At 44.4% G+C, this 15,024-nt stretch overlaps 1 protein-coding gene across 1 annotated transcript in view; it reads right to left on the reverse strand.

The window, feature by feature from the left end:
* The window catches only part of trim71 (tripartite motif containing 71, E3 ubiquitin protein ligase), a 28,262-nt gene extending 13,737 nt beyond the window's left edge, over positions 1-14,525 (reverse strand). The window contains exon 1 of the mRNA XM_085791934.1: positions 12,533-14,525. Coding sequence (XP_085648060.1) covers positions 12,533-13,282 — 750 coding nt within the window. The 5' untranslated portion in view covers positions 13,283-14,525. The remainder of the gene's footprint in view (positions 1-12,532) is intronic.
* Between the last annotated feature and the right edge of the window lie 499 nt (positions 14,526-15,024).

Below are 15,024 nucleotides of genomic sequence, written 5' to 3' on the forward strand. Positions count from 1 at the left end.
AGATGGGGGAGAGGGAGGGACAGGCAGATTGATGGTACAAGGACAGGATGGACTCATAATATTTAAAAAGGACAGAGATCAGCAGTGTTTAGATCATCAAATGAAGGACCTGCAGTATTGACGATTACCTGACAGGTTGTTTACTCCGCTATTAATTTTAACAGCAATAGGAAACGGCTTCTGACGTGAAAACGCTGACTTGCTCAACTGTCAGGGTTGTAGGCCTGGCGGAGCAGCAGAGGGGCCTCAGCTAAAGCTAATGGAAAATGCTAATCATCTTTATTACGCCCAACACGCCACACATGGAACACTGTGGCAGGTTGGGTCCAATAAAATTTGCTAATTTACTCCGAGCATGGTAGTTACAGTTGCCCTGAGCAACCAAATGGAACAACAGCCGACCATTCGAGGCAGTTTGGTTTGCTCCGAGTGGCAGCTACTGGTTTTTTTTGATTAGTAAGAAAAATCCCTCATCCCTCGCCGAAGCAAACGCTGATTTAACATTTACACTTCAGACAAACAGTAAGAAAAAGTGAGACTGACGATTAAAAAAAAAAAGGAACAATATGGTTGGGGGGATGATTTTCCTGTGCATGACCAACCAAACTTCCATGTGGAGTTGAAATCACTCGAATACATTTCAGTTGTATGTGGGAGATTTCTGTGTGGATATTTGTGAAAATGTGTAAAAGGTATACACGTGGTTTTATGCATTTATCTGTTTTCCTTTCACTTGTTTGAACTACAAATGATTGGACTGAAATATTGTAAAATATATGAATGGCTCTGTTGAATCAGATGAACCATACCTTCCCTATACTACCCAATGTTCATTTCAAGCCATGTTGTTGCCCTGACAACTACCACTAAACCTGAGGTCGTGACTAACTGGCAAGTTATCTTGTTTGCACCAAACAGTTGAAATTATATTATAGCTATATACACACACATTGGATATACAGCACATTAAATAGATCAACTGAACGGGAGAAAAATTATCTCAATTTATTCAGACATCTATATTACACATAAGATTTTATATGGGCCATATCGAGATCAAATCAATAATATCTTGTGTATGATCTCATGTTTATAGGAGAAATGACAAATAACAGGATACTGCAGACACTGGAGTCTTGTTTCACTGAACTAGATCCTACGACAAATAGCTGCAGGTTTTCAAATATCTTGATCTATCAATGTGATCTGCAGTCTATGTATCATCAACAGCTCCACGGTCCTTGAGGTGAAACACACCGGCTTGTGCACACAAGGTTGTAGATTACATAACACAACGACCTCTTGGAAAACTAGCCAATATTATTGACTCGCACAGGACATCGGCTCTTCCCAGAGGTCTTCATGAAAGGATCCAGTCCCTTCCCTGCCTGCCTCCGTCTTTTATTAGTTTCTCCCTTTCAAATCCATCATTAACAAGCTTCAACAGCCATTCCCCCAATATACATTTTCCAGTGACGGGCTGTGTGGCTCTACAGAGGGCTTTTAATTTGAAACTAGAGACGCATCACAACACCCATGTGAGACAGAAGAGAAAAACAAAAAGGATGCAGAAAGGCCTGTTTGTTCCATCAGGCCTATCCGTTTGTACGGGCCTTCTCTGTGTCCGTCACTGTGGGGTGCACATAACAGTATGCTACACACTTTTGTGCCATGTTAAATCAATTCATCACAAATGTTTTGTCAGTCTGCGAGTAAAACACATCATCCCAAAACAGGAAGCCAGGAATACTGCGGCTGTGTTACACATGTGCTGCTGGAAGAGACCAGGCATTTCACAGCCATGCCATGCACTGGACACGCCAGAGACCCTCACACATGTAAGAAAACACCAGACACTTCCAGTGCACGTGACACAAAAATGTGAAGAACAAGTTAAAAAGATGTGAAATAGGCGTGGTGTCACGCTAACAAAGTTGTAAATTCCTCAGAGAACACCCAGGAGGGAGGCCTTCAGTCAGTCAGAGCTGACCTACCTCCAGAATTTATTTATCGCACATTAACATTCAACGCACTCTGATTAAATATACAAGCGCATGCTGAGGGACGTGCAAAATGCACAACAAAACACAGACGCACAATACACACAAAGTGAAATTCAAGCTCAATGTGTGCTGTGTGTTTTTGCTGCTGCAGACGGCCTGGAACCAACATCCCATCACCAGCTATAAAACTCTGAGCAGCAGGGCTCAGCTACGCTGGGGGAAGTGAGTTATTGTATTTCATTAGTGCACCGGATGTTTCTCATTCTTCTTCTCTGGCCATTATGCTCCCCATTAAGAATTTACACTTAGACACACCCACCTGTGTTGTGTTTGTGTGGGTTTGGAAATGTCTTGTCATAAATGAAAGGGATATCTCTTTATCTTTGTTGCTGGTGTAATTTTGGAGTAATTTTAAGATGCCTCTTACAGAAAATTGCTAATTATAGTGGATATATTTTTTTTTTACATTTTATACATTTAAAAGTAAGAAAGAAATATCCATAGAACAATAAATAAAATAGAAGTGCACTTAAGAGAGCACAGACTTCCACCAAAACAAATATCTAACAAATACGCTGGAGAAAAAAATTAAATCAGGTAATATTATGAATATTAAAAAATGAAGCTTATATTGCCGGCGTACAACCTGAAAAGTAATAGGCACCATTAGTAATTAACCCTAATTTGAGTTAATAGCCTTTGCCTGATTGTAAAATTGTTGATAAATGCCCTTACAAACACTTCAGGTTTGTGACGTAGCAGAGACACACAAAACCTGCAAAGGACAGAAACACTACAAAATGCAGCTACTTCAAACGGCAGCATGTTATTGCATTTTCACATTTTAATCTGGTAAATGTACCTACGTATGCAGATATGACACAGTTAATCTTGACAAGAGCAAAATACTGGAATCCTGAGGGAAACAACACTGGAGTAAATGCATGATGGCTTTGTGCTCACACGCCCTCCCCTCCTAGGCACTGGGGGAACTGGGGGAGAGGGCACGAGCTCAACTAGCCAGTAAAATCACTCTGCAGCATTCGTTGCCTGCATGTGCAGCCGAGTGGGGGGAAGGGACAAGGGCCATGTAATGTCACACTGTGGTGCCAGAGAAACCAGGGCTGCTCTGGGAACTGAGAAAGCACGTTCTTTGAAAGAACTACACCATTTTTTCCTGAGAGTGAGACCCTCAGTCATCTGCAGTGGTCATATTCAAATGCCATTTCTCAACAGTTTCCATCTCCCTCTGCAGCTTTTCTATCACAGGCCAGAAAAATCTATTTCACATGTAGACTGCTCTAGAGAATGTTTTGCAATGCCTTTAAATTCATGGCTTGCAAGACTTGAAACTTGATCTATGACTGGAAACGAATGGAATTTTTTGTGTAGGAAGTGAAATGAAAATTTAATTGAAAACAGAGTTTTAGGAAGAAATTGTTATTCTGGAATCACACAAGGCCTGCTCAATGTGTAGATCTACTCCACATGCAAAAGGCATTTCTGCAAGTTATTTTCATCTGAGAATTTTTACAAATTGCAAACACATTTCCTGATATTCATCTGTTACTTGATGTCCAATTCAACCAGACACTCACAGATTATATGGGAATAAAAAAACTTTAATCTGATTTCAATTTCTGGTGGATTATGTGAAATTGATTAAATAACGCACATGTATACACATATAATCCTGTTAGTGAATTCTGAAGTAAGAGGGAGAAATGTGTGTTTTTTAAAAAGATGAAATCAGACTCTTCTCCTTTTTTTATTTCATTTTTGCAGTAGCAACAAAAAAAGCCCTTGCCTCTTAAAATACCAAGAAACTGCATCTAAATCAGAACAAACAATTGTGTTGTAAAAGTAAAAGTGAATTTAGCCTATATTCCATTTTAAATGAATTGTTTTCATTTTTTAAAACCTAATTTTAGAAAACCTTAGTTTGAAGGGAGATATGTTTTTCCTATCAAAAAAGAAAAAGATGAGGATGAGAATAAGATGAAAACTTCTTCAAACACTGAAATATATAGACAGTTTTTGTTTCGTTTTGCAAACAACAGATTTGAGCGTGGGAGCGTTAAGACTCTTTTTCAAAACCCTGAGGTCTTAACCCTTTGTGCCCTGACAAACTTGCAGCCTGTCAGACACAAGAAATGTCAGAGACATTCCTGAAGGATGATACAGATGATACATGTTCTGCAGCGTGAACCAAACAGAACTAAGAAAAGGAGTTTAGCTTTTTATGAAACCCTTTGTTTTCCATTTGTTTGCTTATTTAAGCATGTTTTTACATGTATACACAGAGTAAGATCAAGCCCCTGAGCCTGAATCCGCTTTTACAACAGTCCAACCACACGTCCACTGCTTTCCTTTCACTATCCAACCATTCTTAAATTAATGATTATAAACACAATAATGACAGCAGTAATCAGTAAATACCGTTTCCTGTATGCAGATTTGAGGATTAGCAAAGGTGGTGCATTTATGAAACACCAAAGAGACAGCACCAGCCCTAAGCCAGTCTGGTGCGTCAAGGCCGGATAATCTGTGGCATAACCAATCCCAGCATTCCCAACAATCCCATGAATACCATCTGCCAGACAAAGCTCCTTTTATGGAGCTCCCAGACACCTCCTCTCATCTTTTCCAAACACCCGCCATATACTGTTAACATAGTTTTCTCCTTCCTTCTCTGTTCCCTCCATTGCTCCTTCTCCCGTCGCTGCGATTTGCCTCTTTCCTCCTCCGCCGCTGCCCCGCCCTCCCGTGGCAACCCCTGTTGGCTTGTTGCCACGGACACAACACTCACACGGACATGCCTGCTGATGTTTTGAAACTCTGCCAGATACAACAAGGGGGGGGCGGTGGCTGCGAGGCGGCGATCTGATTGGACGACCTCGCGAGCGGAGAAGGAAAACAAACCACAGTCAGCTGGCCTCCTTACCAAGCGAGCATGTGACCAACTGTCGTGTGCTTAACACTTGAGCGGAGAAAAAAAAGAAGAAAAAAAAAGAAAGGAGGAGGAGAGGGGGAAAAAAGGAGCGGGGCACAAAGAAGTAAAACAGGGGAAGATAAAAGGTGCAGATAAAGTTCAAAGGGAAAAGTAAAAGAGTTCAACGATAATAAAGAAGGTGATGAGGAGAAGAGGGGGAAAACATGAGAAGCAGCCTTGGAGGGACTGAAGGGCTGAAAGTGAGAAGCTGTGTGAATGAAATGTGGAGCAGCTGAGAGGTAACAAATGTGCGTATCTCTGTGCAGTCACTGGCTATTCTTAGTTACCGTAACATTAGAGAGCATAATAAACAAGCCATGTGCTTAATGACCCTCCATCCATAACAACGCCGCTTTTCTTTCTCTCATCCCAACACACTCTCTCCTCAGCCTGATTGCTCATATACGTCAAGAAAACGTAAGCAGTACATGAATAGGCTTCATGTACATGACGGATTTCAAACAGTCTTTGTTTCGCACATGAGAGCCTTCATATATATATATACACTGGCTGTCTATTACACACAAGTGCATGGCTGGCATGCCAACCTGGCAGCCTAAAGAGCATGACCTTCACAGGAAATGGTCCGATTACATAAGCAAACCAAAACAACAACAATACCAAGTGGCCGTCACATGTGGCACTACCCAGAAAGGAAAGCAAAGTCATGACGTGATGTATTTACACAACACTTTGGATCATGGTAATGTAGTGTAGGTTTCCCTGTTGCTCAACAGTGGCCGTGTGCTTTTCACCAAAATAAAATGAAGAACTAATGTTTAGACCAAAAACAACTGTGGGAGATGACGCTTCAGGCACCAGTTAGACGATCACACAACCCAGTGAGGCCAGTTTGCACAACAGATCCAGAAGTCTGAATGTTTATAACACTGAGACAGGATTTAACAGCTGCTGATCTTCAGGTTAATTGAAGAATTATGGGATTTACACCAAGGAGTAAATAGTGAATTTAGGGCAAATTTTCAGATTGCTTCCATACATAAAAGCAGACCAAATTTGTTTTATGTCTATTATGAACAGTTATTTTCAATTTCATTTTATTTTTTAAACAGTTATGTAATCACAGGGTGCCTCAACACCTTATGACACCAACTTTCAAAGTAAAGTAACCCTAAAAATAACCAACTAGAATTGTGCCTTTGTTCATATTTGAGTCACGGTGCGACACCTTTCTGATGCGAGGGGTCGACTTTCTACTGGATGACACTGTATTTTGTATTTGACCTTCACTATGGATGTTACCTTCAAACACATTAGAGGTCTGCTCGTTTTGACCCAGTTCTGTTGTCTATCAGTGCAATGTGTTACATAAGTGATCAAATGTGCTCAATTTTCACACACAAGTCAATGGCTGCCATGAACAGTGAGAGAAATACCTTTAGTTAATGGACTGTAGAGTTGTTTTTTTTAAATGGAGTTTGATGCTTCGGTGCAGAATACACCCAAACTGCACTAACTGTGCCAACTGTTTATTAGCACAGTCTTGGCCCTAATATTACAAAACCACTTAAGAGTTGACACATGGCTGGAAGCTGTGCAGTGTCCCCCAAACGGGGTTGAGAGCTTTAACGATAAATGTGTTAACAGCACAATCTCATTGAGTGAGGTCAAATAATGGCCAATTAAAACCCCATTTGTGCCCAACCACTGAGTAGGAAGTGGCAGGTTCCAGCTTTTCAATGGGTTTTAAATCCCGTTGTCAAAGAGAATGTGATAAATGCCTTCCTTTCTATCCATTAAATTTATGTGGCCCAAAGTCCTCAAATGGACATCAAAGCTGGGACACACACACCTACACACACACACACATATACACATACACTCCCCCTTACCCTACATGAAACACGTTCACAACACACAGGAAACAGGGAATGCTCTCTAATTACTGGGCACATGCTGCGCATTAAAACCCTGGAAGTCCAACTTCATATAATCCAACTCTGCTGGCTGTGTGGAAACAGACACACACACACACACACACACACACAGGCAAAAAAACTCCTCTTCGAAGGATAACTACCTACAGATGGGAGATACTCTTGGAAAGGAAAACGTTGCTGCCACACACTCACACGGATACTTCCAGGAGTGATGAAATGTAATCACTTGCCCCTCAACAGCAACAGCTGCTAAATCATGTTGAGGAGGCTTTCTGCATCTATAATGTCCATCGTCTCTGACACAGAGCAGCCAGGGAGCGCTGATGAGAAAGGCAGGAGTCGGCAGAGGAAATACCCAGAGTGTGTGTGTGTGAGAGAGAGAGAGGGAGAAGGGGAGCAGAGTACCCAGGAGGTATAAACTCAAGTTACAGGAATTCCTCTGGCCTTGTATCAGCGTCAGTGTTGGGTTAGGTTTCCTTACAAACATTCTCTGCTAGCGAGCTCCAGAACGGGGGAGTAAAAACTAATGATCACAAAGCCTGCACAGCATGGGTCTCAACTGACAGTCTTCCTCCGCACAGCTAGAAAAAAAAAAAGGGCCGTAAAATTTCACAAAGAAAAGAGGAATTGAGGAAATGTGTGATAATCCACAATAAAATTCCTAAACCCTAAACCCCTCCCACCCACCCGGCTGCAACTGATCATCTCATGCTCTTCCTTAGTTCAAAAATGCTTCCCGCGGACTCTGAGAGACAAGAGCATTGGTCGGCCGTCAAACTCATTAGTTCAACTCCACCTCTTTCTTATAGCATCGAGCATTTTAGGCCCTCATTGCCCAGCAACCACTCTCTGTCCACGCTCATTCTCAGTGCAGCAACCCCCCACCCATTCCTTACTATATAAAGACTATATTGTGTTTGTGTGTGTGTTGCCGGGAAGCCGTGCGCGTTCACTGCCAGGCATGCATCTATGGCGACAACAATTTAATCTAAAGCACATAGTGACAATTTGTAGGATTATCATATCATTAGCTGCCTCTTAGATGGAGCCGTGGATGTGTTTGTATGTCGGAGAGGGACACCACAGCGAGCAGAGGGCACTCTTTTGATGTAATCCAATTTTCCATTTCCACTTCAGACACAGCGTGGAATCCTCCCCGACCGCCGCCGGTTCATGACTAACAACTGACATTTATGCTCTTTAAGTAGGCCAACATATTCACTCCTGTGAACATACCATACCCTATATATTCTTATCTGTGTGTAGCCGACTCTCTTGGCTGCACAAGGAGTCCTTATCTTCCAACTGAAACTCTTTTATTTTACCAGCGATCTGTCCGTCTCCATCATTTGGGAATCCACATGGCTGTGCAGTGTCTCATACGTTCTGTTTCCAGATGATCCTTCGATTGAATTAGCGACGGGTTAAAGATGACATGTAGGCCTATCGGTTTGCATAGAATAGGGAGAAAACTTGAGCCAAGGCAAATAAACATGATATCCACCTCCCTTTACCCTGTGCTCCAATACAATGGTCTTCCCAGAATCACAAAATGAGCCGCTATTAATAAATCAAAACAACCAAACACCATTGAAGCTATAGCAATTGTTTAGCAACCGTCAGCATCACCTACTAAATTTGACTATTTCAGCCAATTAACATACGGTAAGTGATGAACAAGTGTGCTTTGTTTGTATAAGGCTTGTTAGGCTACTGAATGTACTGTTCAGTTGTTATAAGAATGTGATTATCTCTCATTATCATCATTATCATTTTGAAGTGGGTTAACTGGAGTCACAATTATTATCCATTTTCACAGATTATCCATATTTAATTTTTCCATTTTGTATAAAGAGTGCCCCACATGCTTTTTAGGCAAACGTATGGTTTTTCGAAAACACATACTCTATTATTATTACTTTCAATACTGACAACACATTCAAGTTGAACAGGAAGCCCAAGGATTCAGAGTGGTGCGGCAGGTTACTGTGTCAGTGTGTGGAGCTAACGATTGCCGGGGCTGTTAGTTACAATGTGGAGCATCAATTAGGAGTCATCAGTCAGATCGTTAGCTTCAAAATTAGCATGCACATGATTTACCAGTTATGTGTCACTATTGCCACAAGCAACATTGCAGGGCTAACAACCGTGCCAATCACACATTAACGTGTCATTTTAAACTGTCACATTAGGCTCACAATTTGCTATTAGTGACCTTTTTCCGCACACACTTTGCCAGGTAACGAACAGGTGTGGCTGAAAACACGATTGTGGTTGCAAACGTGCAGAGAAGCAGGAAACCAGGCGCACAGCGGCAGGTCCTACAAAACCTTAATTTGAGGTGGTTTCTATGTGTCCTGAAATGTCTCTGTTATTGTTTGCAGTTGCTGATGTGTTGTAATAACGCTCACAAAAGCAGTGTTCATAGGGCAAAAATCTATCTGTAATACTGACTTTTTAAATTAATATAATTCACACTTCTGCTCTGTCGTGCTACACGCTCACTATATGGAGTGGCATGTGTGTGCGTGTGTGTTTGCTTGGTATCAAATTAGGTGTCATGCATCGTGGGATTTCAAAAGGTATTGGCACCAACTACCAAATTTCTGGTATTGTAACATCCCTGGTGAGCAGAGACCACTAGCGATCTCCTGGGAGAGGAGGAATTCCTGGGCAGGCTTACATAACACTGCAGAGGGGACAGACCCCAGCTCCAGGAAAAAACTTGGTATGAAGCCCATGACACACCGAGCTGACCTCAAAGAAGCAGCCCAGACAAAAATGGATGGAGCACCTTGTGTCTTCAGTTAGAGAGTGGCACTGGAATACAGAGCAAAGGCTACATCTGACGGACAACTGACTTTATACTCTGGGCATGCATTAAAGGAAATAACCAGTCTGTACTTCATGTTCCAAAGAAAGACTGAAAATATTTGAGGAAATAACTGCACAAACCTGTCAACTACTGTACTGTATGTGTGTGCTACTTGAAGCCTTTGAACAGGCTGATGGTATAGGAAAAAGAATGATGGCTACAATTACAAATGACAAATAGCAACAACACTGTCAGAGGAAAGCATGTGATCCTTCACTGCATGCAATAAACCACTTCTTACAGGGAAGGTCTCCATTTCCTCCCTAGTAACCAGGCCCACAACCCATAAAACTAGACGACAAAAATATCTTCAGGTTTTGCTGGACAATAGCATTCAAAATAGTAACATCTCTCGCAGCTTGCTCAACTGTTTGAGAGGCGATGTGGACTTTGAGGATAAAACAACAGCGATGCAAACAGTGGAACTTAAGGAAGTGACATTTGACTATCTCAACAAGTTGTTCGAGAGACTCCAATACAAACTAAGAGATGGCAAGTTGAGTATTAGGTAAATTTGTACTGCATAAACAAACTGGGGATTAACAGAACAGGAGTAAACGGATTAGGAGGATTTCCCCCCACGCGTCATTAACAAATATGAAAATCCCAAAAAGTGCCAACAGGCCAAAACTGGCCTTAAAGGCTGACTGAGGAATTCTAGCATATGATGGATGTGGAGCCGGGTGATGGACAATGACTCTGCTTGCTCGGTGCTCATACGTAAAGAAAGACTTGCCTTCTCCTGTGTCATTCCCTCCCCCAGGGCTGAAGCACCATGAGTGAGTGAGGCATTACTGGGAAATAAAGCCCTTACTGGAAAACTGAACCCACCTATTTACTGGCAACGGATGGGGGTTGCGCACAGAAGGGGGTTGGGGGGGCGGGCGACTGAGAACTTAATTTATTGCTTTAATACTGAAGACAGAATTAGTCATTTATTGATTTTGCTACATTCAGCACAGTTTAACATGAAGAGTCTGCCAATTAACAACACTGCAAAAAAGTGACCCTCATTGGTGCAGGTTTATGGAAAAGGCAACACAACAGAAACCGTTGAGACGAGCTCTGCTGGTGTTGTTACATGAACACAGGCCCATTGTTGGTAAAAGGTGTTTTCTCTCTTTGCATGTGGAACTCTTGTACACAATCAACACGTATGTTTACTTGACTAACAACTCCTCACGCACAATCTTTCGCATCGATTACTTGCGTTGCCCTGTGGCGTTTTTTGAGGCGCAAAATATGGCTTGGAGGAAATACCTTCAACAGTGTTTGTTAGGGCTCAAGATACCCACAATGCATTTTGGTAGGAAACAAACTAAATGTAAACATAAGTTTCGTTCGTTTACATAAAACTCCAACTTTCATTTACATACTAAGCTTTGACGAGAAAACACTTCCTGAGTTCCCTCTGTGTTTACATGCAGCTCTCTTTCTTCCTGTCCAAGTCTTTGCAATGTATTTAATTTACAGAATAAAGAGTTTGAGAAGACTGGTAAGTGGGATGATCCACCGTTTTGTTTGAAATTTGGGAAAATGTGGTTGGGAGGAGTAGGAAGCAAAACATAATTTCTGTGTAGTCTCACACAAGAAAGAATATTTCAGCAAACTGAAGCTTCCTCATGTTCACTGGGCGTCAACATGATTTTATGAGGTTAAGTTAACAATGAATGCCATCTGTGTCACTCAGATGTTTGACTGTGTGAACAGGTGATAACGAAGACACATACTGCAACCTTAAAGATTGATGTGTAACCCCAGTCTGTCAGTTGTTATGTGAAAAGGTTAACGTACAGTAGCTGCAACCTTTGCAATGATTCTACAATATTTTATTCACTGAATTATTAACTTGACTAATTCATTTTTACTGTGTGATCTCTGAAGTCAACGTGTGCCAACATCACTCACCACTTGGCAGACGTCATTTTGCCAGTTTATTTTGTGACAAACTAATTGGCCAAAACATTTTTCTATTTATGCTCTTGTGGTCAAGATGCGTGCTCCCCCCGGCAGCAGGGAGAATTCCCATCAGCTCCACAGAAACCAGAAGTGGTACAACAATGACATTTGGAGACCCCCTGCTTATGTTATTTGTTATTCTTCCTGACCATATGACTAAACCAAGAAAAAGCTGGTTTCCTGTTTTACAGGCCTTTGTAGTTTACTTTTCCCAGATCACATGGTCAAAAAAAAGAACTATGGGCCCCCAGGTCCAACTTGTCTTTCCCATTATCAGAGAAAAGCTAGATCTCCATAATATGTCCGTGGATAGAACGTCTAACGGTCATAGAAACATGTGTGCAGTTACTACGGGGGCCTCTCTCTGCCCTGAATGGATGGTGTGGTACAGATTAACCAGACTGCATGTGTCTATGCCATAAGTGTGTGTGCATGTGTGTGTGTGTGCATGCACACACGTTGGGTCAGTGTATGTGTGTGTAAATCCAGCTCAGCACACGTGCCTATTTGTCTCCAGGGAACTAGGTGAAGAGCCACTCAGCTCCCTTTGAACCTAAGGCCATATGGCCCCCAGTATGGGTCTATACTACACATATAATGCTATTACACTAAAGCAGTGTGTATGGATGTGTGGGAGTGTGCACATTAAATAAAATGTTACACATTACACTTTTAACACCTCCGGACCAGCAGTAGGTTTAGATGCCAGGACGCCCCAAATTTGGTTTAAAGCCATGTGGTGTTTTGTGTTGTGACATGCTGTTTATTTCCCATTTCTGTCTTGGTGGTTTGCTCTACTCACCTCATTGTCATGGTGTTGGCAGAAGCTCATGCGGTCCTGGAACAGGGACAGCAGGGCGAAGTTGTTCTGCAGGGACTGAGCCAGAGACACCGACACCCCGACGCCCGACTGGCTCTGGTTGCTGTTGGCGTTGACCCGGCCCAGGTGGAGGTTCTCCCCCAGGCGTTCAATGAAGTGGTCCTTGGTCAGCCGCACCCTCTGGTGTGCCCGCACACAGTTGTCACACAGGTACTCCTGGCAGTCAAGGCAGTGGGAGGTGGCCGGGTTCTCCTCGTCGCAGGAGCTGCACTGAGGCTCGCCCAGGTGGTGCGGATGCAGCAGGCCTCCGTGGGGGTGATGGAAGCCGGAGGAGCCCCCGCCCAGGCCGCCCCGGTGGTGATGGTGGCCGTTCTTGTTCTGGATCTGCTCCTCGGAGCTCACCACCACGTCCAGCAGGTTGCTGAACAGGAAGTTGGAGGAGGGCAGGGAGTCCACCCCGGCCTCGGAGATGGACACCTTCTGGTCGCAGGTGGGGCATCGCAGCTTCAGGGGGTCTCCGGGGCTGCGCTGGCCCTCTAGGCACTGCCTGCAGAAGGCATGGAGGCAGGGCAGGACGTGGAGTCTCCTGGTGGTCTGGCTGGAGGAGGACGAGGTGTGCGAGGAGGATGAGGAGGTAGACGAGCTGGAGGAGATAGGAGCAGAGGAGCCGCACAACTCCTTGCAGAGCGGGCACGTCTGCAGGTCCGAATCTGGAAATGAAGCCATCTGCATCTGCGTTACCGAAAAGACGGGAGGAGGGGGGGGGGGGGCTCAGTTTACAAGGGGCGCAGCGATGAGGGTGAGGTCTTCATCTGGGGACACATGGGCCCGTTGCGTTGTGTAGAAAATAATGTGCTAATTGAGGTAGATTCATGAGGTATTAAAGTCAGCTCAAAAGTGAAAACGGTGCTCATCAACATACAGATTTGTCTCTGTATTATACAACTCTGACCTGATGCAAAAAAAACAAGGAGGTAGACAGTTCTTCAAAGATTGTTTCTGAGGTAACGAAAAGAAGAAAAAAATACTTAGGCTGTTAAGATCAATTCAGGTGTATAAGGCGTTTCAGGGAGAAGCATCCCCGTCGGTCGGTCTTTCAAATAAAGACCAACAAGGTGACAATGGACGCTCGGTGTGAATATAGAAAAAGTGTCCGATGGTGGCTTCGTAGTAGAGGCTCATAAAATAAACCCGAAACTGGAGTGACACTGGATCGGCGTCGAAGTACAGGGGGCTCCGTCTCTCCTCCCCCACCGACTCGGCAACATGACTACGGGGCTACGCGCTTCTCAACAGCACCGGGGCGAGTGCCGAAATATTTCAAATCTTTTTTCTTTTCTTTTCTTTTTTTTCTGCACTCCAATTTGGGGCCGTGTCGTCGTTATGTTTCGCAGTTTGTTTGTTTTGTTTTCCCCCTCACTAGTCCACCATCAGTGTCCGTGCAGGCGGCGGCGTCGGGCGCAGCCAGCGGTCGGTTGGTAGACGCAGCGCGAGCCTCGGAGCGCGAGACCGTAAATTATTCATCAAAGCAACGGTCTCATAGCGCGAGCCTCAGGGTCGTTAGGGCATCGAAAACAAACACGGAGAGAGTCCAAACATCAGACAAGACGTCTACGGGAAGCCTCTGTGGGTGAGTTTACCGGTCCACTGGGTGAAGAGGCCGCTTCCAGCTCCCCCTCTCCCCCTCTCCCCGTCCAGTCCGCAGGCTGCTCTCTCCCTCCCGGCTCCGCTCCGCGCTCAGGAATGCGCAGCGCTTTTCTCCTCCGGCGGCGTGGAAAGAGGCTGTGGTGTAACCGCTGGGGGGGGGGGAGAAAAAAACTCGGTCCAGCGACCGTATGGACTTTAACTACGTCCCTTTACTTGTTTCTTATCGCCGTTGTTTACTCTCGAGTGAAATAACGTTAACATAAACAGGACGTGTGCGCTCTCGTGGGCGCGTGTTGCTCGGGCTGCAGCTCCTCGAGCCGCTCTTATCCGACTGAGAGGAAAAAATGGATCCAGTCCCACTTCCGCTCGAGGGAGGGCAGTGGGATGACGCTCGTGCGGGGGGCGTGGCCATGGGCGTCAGTGTGTCACGCTAGGGATCCACTGGCGTCAATGCGATTTCTTGCCGGACGCGACGCCTCTGAAAAAACGGACGCTTCGGTAGGCGGGAACACAGACCGGCGAGTTAACGGACAGTGGACAAGCAGACCCCCGCCCCCCCGAGCTGTTCTCTATCTCGCTCCCCATTGGACAGCGACCCTGCGTCGGACGCATTCATTTGCATAAAGTTGAGCTCCGGTCAACTTTTGGACGCGCCGCAACTGCTCGAACGGACGCGCCGCGTACCCAGAATGCTTTGCGGGCGCGTCATTAACGGTTTGACGCGTCCCATAGAAATGAACAGGCAGCCGCGTCGCGGCGGACGAAACGAACGCCAGTGGATCCCAGGCGTCAGTCAGCTATGAGTGACAAGGTGAGCGCACAGCTTC

The sequence above is a fragment of the Trachurus japonicus genome, chromosome 11 (assembly GCF_045865225.1).
Source record: "Trachurus japonicus isolate A0001 chromosome 11, Traja_1.0".
NCBI lineage: Eukaryota > Metazoa > Chordata > Actinopteri > Carangiformes > Carangidae > Trachurus > Trachurus japonicus.